At 28.3% G+C, this 7,647-nt stretch overlaps 1 protein-coding gene across 1 annotated transcript; it reads right to left on the reverse strand.

Moving 5' to 3' along the window:
• Positions 1-545: 545 nt before the first annotated feature.
• On the reverse strand, positions 546-6,630 carry LOC114287340 (jasmonate-induced oxygenase 2). Its single transcript, XM_028230661.2, has 3 exons — positions 5,898-6,630; positions 5,424-5,754; positions 546-958 (listed from the first exon to the last, which is right to left on the reverse strand). The coding sequence occupies exons 1-3, from the start codon at positions 6,407-6,409 to the stop codon at positions 710-712; spliced, it is 1,092 nt and encodes a 363-aa protein (XP_028086462.2). The 5' UTR covers positions 6,410-6,630; the 3' UTR covers positions 546-709.
• Between the last annotated feature and the right edge of the window lie 1,017 nt (positions 6,631-7,647).

Genomic DNA, 7,647 nt, shown 5'->3' on the forward strand with positions numbered 1-7,647 from the left:
TCAATAAAGTATTTCTTTTGGCTGTTTCAAAAAATATATATATTTTCTAAAGATAGTTTTATAATGGTAAATAACTTGTTAAAAGTTGGAAAAAGACTGATGGATAAGTAAGTCCAGTTTACAGGACCACCAACATATAAGTACTCTTAAAAGGAAAAGGAAAATTGTTCAGTTGAACCTACGAGATCGGTTACGGACCCAATCTATTAATATGATTCAATCATCTTGGGAGTCCCTACAAGTAAATCATTGGCAAAAATATTTAGACAAATAATTGAAGGAAAAATTGTACCATATAATATAAAATTCGAACTCAGATACGACACCTAATAAAAAAAAAAAAAACACACACATACTCTACAAAAGTCTAAAAACAATAGATTTTTATTTTTTTTATTATTATCCACTTGTATCCTTAATTAGCGGTGAGGGGAAGTGGGGCAATATTGTTACATCATCATCAGATATGTACATAGAATCTTCTCAGGCCACCATTTATGCATTCATTCGAATTGCCAATTAAAATTATTGAGACCCATTCGACATTTTTTTTACTTTCCATTTTATTTTATTTTATTTTATTTCGTTTACTTGGTACAATTAAATTTTTTGAACCAAATGATAAACAATTTGATGAAAAAATTGTGAGTACTAGACATTTGGGATTTTGGGTGAATAATCATGATCATGATCATGATCATCATGATCATCATCTTGGGGATTTGAGAGACTCAACTTGAGATTTTCCCTGTGGACCTCTGGTCCTTATGTATAGTCTGTACTCATCGAAAGTCATGGCTTTGTACAGTGCAGGTCTATCATCCGTGATGAGCTCTTTCGCTGGCTCTATTGGTAGATCGCTCTTTGGATTGTAGAAGAAGGCAAGCGATACTCGTTCGCTCGATGAGTTGACCATTACTCTGTGCTCTACGCTTTTGTATATCGCATTGCTTAGCACCTGAAATTGGTCATTGAAGAGGAAGTTTAAAATTCACATAAGATTTTTATATGACGAGATACAAATGTGAGATAATTAAGGTATGGGATTTTAATTTTTACATAATGAGATATAGGTGTGAGATCTAATATTTCATTCTGTGTAAATTTTGGCCTATTTTGGAAAGTGGGTTAAAAGTCATTTATCAGCTTTTAACCCACTTCCTTCTCTTACAAAACAGTCAAAAAAAAAAAAAAAAAAAAAAAATTAAAAAACAGGTTTTAACCATATTTCCAAAATACCCCTTTATGTGTTCCTAGCTATTGAAATTAATATAAAAGCAGATTCATCAACTAGATGAATAGTTTGTTTGATTCAACTTTGAGAAAGCTGAAAGATGATATTAAAAAGTAGAAAATAAAAATAATTTATTATTTTAATTAAAAATTATAAGCAAAAATTATTCCAAATACCCTGACACATGTATTGTGTAACAGGTACACTACTGTCTGTGTACCTTTTCTTTCACATACCTTTGAGCTCCACCTTTGGTGGTTTCACATAAATACACCGTAATGTATTTGTTACACAAAATACTACATCTATAATTAAAATAATGTGATGTACAAAAAAAAATATTCAAAATTTGAAATGTATGAGTTACACCGTACTAAATTTAAATGTATGCTTCAAATTTAAATTTTGATCACTTATATAGATATTGTAATTTTCTGAAATAATTTTGTACACTGCTTTATCAACTCTAATAATTTTGATCACTTTTATAGATATAGTAGTTTTTTGCAATGAAGCATGCAATTTTAATATTTATTTATGTTGAAGTTATGATTTGGTTGGGGATGGATACATAGAATATGTTATTATGTTGGTGTAGTTTCTACTAATTAAAAATTGGCAAATTAAACCTAGAAGTTAAAAATATCTATGTCTTAGTAAATTTTTTAATTTTAATGAAGTCATTTTTTAAATTAAATATAAACAGACATTACAAGAAACGTTCTCATATGAACTATTTGCATCCAACATACCTATGCTTTGAATTTGGATTAAAGGTAACTTAATGACATTATTTTCTGAATGAATATTTATAGGTCAAAAGACAAAAAAATAATAAAATAAAATAAAATAAAATAAATAAAAGAATTAACAATTTTGTTAGGGACTGTCATGCCAAATGCAAATATTAATTACATTATTGCTGAGAATGACTCATTCAATAATTTTCTATAGAGGATAAAGCCATAATGTTATACGTGTGCTTTGCGTGTTAATGTAGAATAGTGTGATTGAACAGGCAATTTAAAAAAAAGAAAAAAAAAAATCATTTAGTTGAGTTTTTAAAACTTTTTTTTTTTTTTAAATTTAAAAAAATTATTTTAGTGAAAAAGGTAAAAATAAAACAAAACACTCATTAATTACGTATAAAATTCTCTTTCTTAGAACATAAATATTTTTTCACTTAAAAAATAATAATTCTGAAACTCTACCAAACAAAAACAAAAAAAAAAAAAACTTAGCAGAAAATGCCACATATTCAAAGTTTTTCTCTTCCAGCATATTGTCCACGTGTTAGAAGGAGAAGACCGCAGTAACATATGGGACATACAATTCAAATTAATAATGGAATTTTGATATAATAGAATTCACTTGAATAGAAAGATAAGCACAACTCAACTAATTAAAAATGATAATAATAAAATAATGTTACAAATAAATGATTATTTTTTTATTTTTTTAATCTTCTTACCATTAGATATATAGATATAAAGGTAATAAAATTTACATTAATAAATGTTAATTTAGCAATGAAGAAGATGAAGAATAGAAATCGTTTCTAAAATTTTGAAATTTTGAAAATATAAATCAGTTTTCTTATGACAGTTCTTTCTATTGATATAGTTACCAAATTGTTATGGACATTTTTGAAAAAGAAAAAATCGTAACAAAAGAAAGCATCAACACCAAGTGTACCCTTTGCTTGGTATAATATATATATATATATATATATATATATATTAGAGGTGGACACACATACGTGTATTTAATTTTTAATTAGACCTGATAATTATAACAATTATTTGAGACAATTAGAGAGAACAGTAATGCTACAGACTTCCAGTGGGGGTGACCCCCAATGTCACGTGTCGGCCTGGGGTTGGTTGAAAACTCAAAAAAAAAAAAAAAAAAAACACTGTTTCTTTGACCAATGGGAAGGGACCCCAGTACCCCCACTAGGGGTCCAAAGCTTTATTCTTAGAGAGAATTGAAGCAATTTATAGTAGCTATCAATTTTTGAGAATTTTCATAAAAGAATTTTTGTGACATCAACACCAACTCCAATTTTCTCTTTATATAGTAGTATAGATAGATATTTACATTAATAAATATATACATAGGACTCATATCTTTGTATTTAATGATGTTAAAAATAAGTAAATAAAAATCCGTTTCTGTATAATATTTTTCTTAAAAAACATTATAAAGTTTTGCCAAGACCTTATAGTATGTACCCGTTTAAACATGCTTATCTAGTTTGCTTATGATTTTATAATATTTAAATTTTAAAAAAAAGGGGTAAGAGCCCAAATTATTTATGTTAAAGACTTCATCTAGATACTGTTGAATAAGTCTTGGAGAAATATCAAATTAGTGGAACATTAAAGAAATTATTGCATTAGAGATGAAATTTTTTACGGTGTAACTCTGACACACAATAAGGACTTACACCATTCACATAGAGAATTTACACCATACACATAGTAAATTTACTCGATTATACAAATACTAATAATTTTTTACTATCCCACTAATTTGATATTTTCCCATAAATCTTTATTCTATGTTAGCCACTTTTATGGTTAGATGAAAATTGATTGAAATGGTCACAATCACTTATATTTCCAAACAATTTCTAAAGAGCATACTGACAAGTTATTGTATTATTATTATTTTAGGACGACTATCACCTCTCTTTTTTCCATTATTGGATACATGATAATGTATTATTTATCTTCATTATTTTTTTTTTGTTATTGTTTCTAAAAAAAAAAAATCAATCATGAGTATTCACTTAGGAGGTAATACAAAATGGTGGAAAAAATATGGTTGTTTTGGAAAATGACTATTTTAATTAATTTTTTATTTTTTTACAAAAAAAACATATAAAAAATAAAAAAAATAATTGACTTTTTAACTAAAATAATAAGTTTCCAAAACAGGCCATATCCCCTTTGTTTTTTGTTTTTGGGGATCACTTTGTCCCACCTAATTCTTAAGTACATCATACATCATGTCTCTTATAAGTACATCATACATCATACATCATACATCATACATCATACATCATACATCATACATATCTTCTTTCCTCACATAAAACAGTTGAATATCAAGTCTAAATTCGAGGTGACCTCAAAATGAGTGAGGAGTGAAAATTTTAACCAATCAGTTTATCATTTAAAAATTAAAAATTTCCATATAAAAGTCATAGCCCATTTGGAAAACAAATTGTGAAAAAAATAAATAACATTAATAAATATGCATGAGATTTATTATTTTGTGTGTAGTAACAAAAAAAAAAAAAAAGATTAAAAAACTTCATTTATTCTATAAAATTTTCTTTTCAAGTGTGTTTGGTTTCAATTTTTTGCATTCAGTTTTTTGAAAATTAAATTTTTTGTTTTTCGTTTTTTTTAGTGAATATTTTTAAAATTTTAAGCAATTCTTTTATTTTTTTAGATGCACCTTACTTAGATGTATTTAAATAATAAAATATTTGTGAAAACGTATTTTAAAAAATTAATAAATACACAAAAATAAGAAAAATGTACAAAATTTTGGCTTTTTTTTTTTGTTGGTATTTAGTGAATTTTTTTTTTTATTTTTTTTATAAATATTATACTTTTTAAGTGTATTTATGTTAGGTTAATCTAAAAATTTTAAAAATTATTTAAAATATTAAAAAAAATTCAGTGGAAAAAAAAATATATGAAAAATGAAAAAATAAAATTTTTTGAAAAATGAATTATGAAAATTGAAACTATGGACTTCTATAGGACAAATGCCAAGGGGGATTCTACATAACATTATTACACATTCACCATCTTTTGTTTTTGCGCTTGGTTCATGTAACTTTCCTATCAACTCAACACAAGTTTGACAAATCACTTAGAATCCTCTAATGCACATGGTTAAAAACCACACAAAAGAAGGAAAAATAAAAAAATAAAAATAAAAAACAAAACTTTTTGACCAAATTTGAATGACTGGTTACAAAGCCATCAAAACCATGACCCCTCCATGTGCCCAATGGTTTATGAATCCTGGCCAAGCATTCCCATTCCAAATGGATAACCTAAACATCTAAAAAAACACAAAAACAAAAACAAAAACAAAAACAGAGAGAGAGAGAGAGAGAGAGAGAGAGAGAGAGAGAGAGAGAGAGAGAGAGAGAGAGAGAGAGTACCTGAATTTGATCCCCCATGTTAACAATGAAAGCATGTGGAGCTGGTTTCACGGTAATCCACTGGTCGTTTTTTCGGACTTGAAGCCCGGCGACATGGCTATCTGGGAGGAGAATAGTCATGCCACCGGGGTCCGAATGAGAGGATAGGCCAAGAGTCATATCGGGTTGTGGACACTTTGGGTAAAAATTCACTCTTAAACACGCTCCAATGTTGTCGCCGCCAAACGCATTTTGAAGATACTCCTCTCCTAATCCAAGATTTATTGACAAAACCTTCATTAATCGCCCACTTAGCTTTACTAAGTGGTCCGCGTACTCATCTATCACTTCCCTAAACACAACCAGTAATATAGTAATACATAAAATTAGATCAGTAAAGTCCAAATAGATGGTGGTTGTTACATTAAAGTATACAAGTCACCAACATTTATATATTATTATTACATTAAAAAATTAAAAATTAAAGCAATTCACCTGAGAGGAGCTGGCAAGGCGGGCCACTTGTTATGATCTTTAAGCGAGCACGGAAGAAAGTGCAAGAAGTAGTAGTCGCTCCAGTCGAGAATGGCACCTTTCTGGACGCCTAACCGACTTCCATACCCTTCGTACGTTTTGGGTGAATTCGCATAAACTTGCTTTTCTTCCATTGGAAGATGGAAGAAATCGCGCCAGATATCTCTGGCGCGATCCATCAAGTGGGGGCTCACTCCGTGATTGACCACCTGGAAGAAGCCCCACTCACGACACGCTTCGGATATCTGGGCTATGGTGGTTGCTCTTAGAGTAGTATTGTCGTCCCCGGATGTTAAAACTCCGAGGTCAATTAAGGGGATGTTTACATCGGTGTCATGGTGGTTGGAGGAGGAGTTGACTACCGGCCGGTCCTGTGGCGGTTTGACGTAGCAGTCGGGGATGGTGGGGGTGCCGCTGTCGGACAAGGATTGGACACGGACAATTGGTTCTGGCCAATCTATTGAGCAACTCATGCCTAGGTGTGGCTTCCAAGGTTGATCCTATAAAACAAAGTACGATGAAACAAACAAGTCCTTATTTTTGATTTTATAGAGATAGAGAGGGAGAGAGAGAGAGAGAGAGAGAGGAATTGGGGGTAGAGGTAGTTAAGAGGAGGGGCTATAATAGGCTAGCTAATAGTGGTGCGAGTCTTCTGTATTGAAGACGACATGAAATGAAAACGTGTATTATGTGCGATATTAAAGTGTGGGGACAACTCACCATTTAAAAAAAAAAATGTAGGGACAACTGTCTCCAAATTTCGCCAACTATTTTTTAAGAGAACTTTTATAAATTAATTATAAATTTATAAAAAAATTTCAGATTTTAATTATTAATATTGATAAAATTTATCACTAATGTGAAATTATTTTTAAAAATTTATGAATTGTAATTATTATTTTTTTTTGTCGTATGGTCTAGCAAATTAATTGATTTTTACTTTTAGAAATATTACATATGGTAATGGACAGAGAACTCAAAACATCAAAATATATAGGATAAATTATAAATATATTCTTTCAGATTTGCTTAAAATATGATTTGTCTCATGTGATTCTAAAAATCACATCACAATCCTTGAAGTTTCTAATTTTATAACAAATGATTATTTTTTATTATAATAAATCATTAAGTTAAGTCAACAATGTTTAATGATGTTAGAAATTTATTTTAATTAATAATTTAGATAATTTTATCATTATATAGGAGAGCAGATAGAAATTTAAATTATCTAGTTAATTATGTTAAATAAAAAATTATGGCAAAAGGGTATTAGTAATTTTCTAAATTATAAGGGGCAATCTGTATTTTAAATAAATTTAAAAAAATGTATTTATAATTTATCTAAATATTTAAGATTGATAAATAGATCCTATGTCAAATGTTAGTGGGGGTAGAAAGGATGGTAAATAAATTGAGTTGAGTTGAATAGCAAATTATTTAGATTGAGCATGGAAATTTTATTTTATTTGGTATTAAGTTTTCAAATATAATTTTTGATTTTTTTGAATTTTTTATTTTATTTAAGTTTTTTATTTTATTTTTTATTTTTTATTTTACTCAATTAATAATTATATATTTTTTTGATACATCTAACTTAGATTCATCTAAAAATGAAAATATTTATAGAGAATTCTAAAAAAAATCAAAATAAAAAAAATTTAAAATGTATTGAATTTTTTTATTTTTATTTTTGTTTTGGTTTTTGTTT

The sequence above is a fragment of the Camellia sinensis genome, chromosome 1 (assembly GCF_055761805.1).
Source record: "Camellia sinensis isolate YWXY chromosome 1, ASM5576180v1, whole genome shotgun sequence".
NCBI classification, from domain to species: domain Eukaryota; kingdom Viridiplantae; phylum Streptophyta; class Magnoliopsida; order Ericales; family Theaceae; genus Camellia; species Camellia sinensis.

Excerpts from the sequence above, each read along its gene's own strand:
- LOC114287340 (XM_028230661.2), bottom strand. The coding sequence starts at position 6,409 with ATGAGTTGCTCAATAGATTGGCCAGAACCAATTGTCCGTGTCCAATCC. Across the intron at positions 5,755-5,897 it reads GCCTTGCCAGCTCCTCTCAG|GGAAGTGATAGATGAGTACG; the intron begins GTGAATTGCTTT and ends GGTTGTGTTTAG. Across the intron at positions 959-5,423 it reads ACATGGGGGATCAAATTCAG|GTGCTAAGCAATGCGATATA; the intron begins GTACTCTCTCTC and ends GACCAATTTCAG.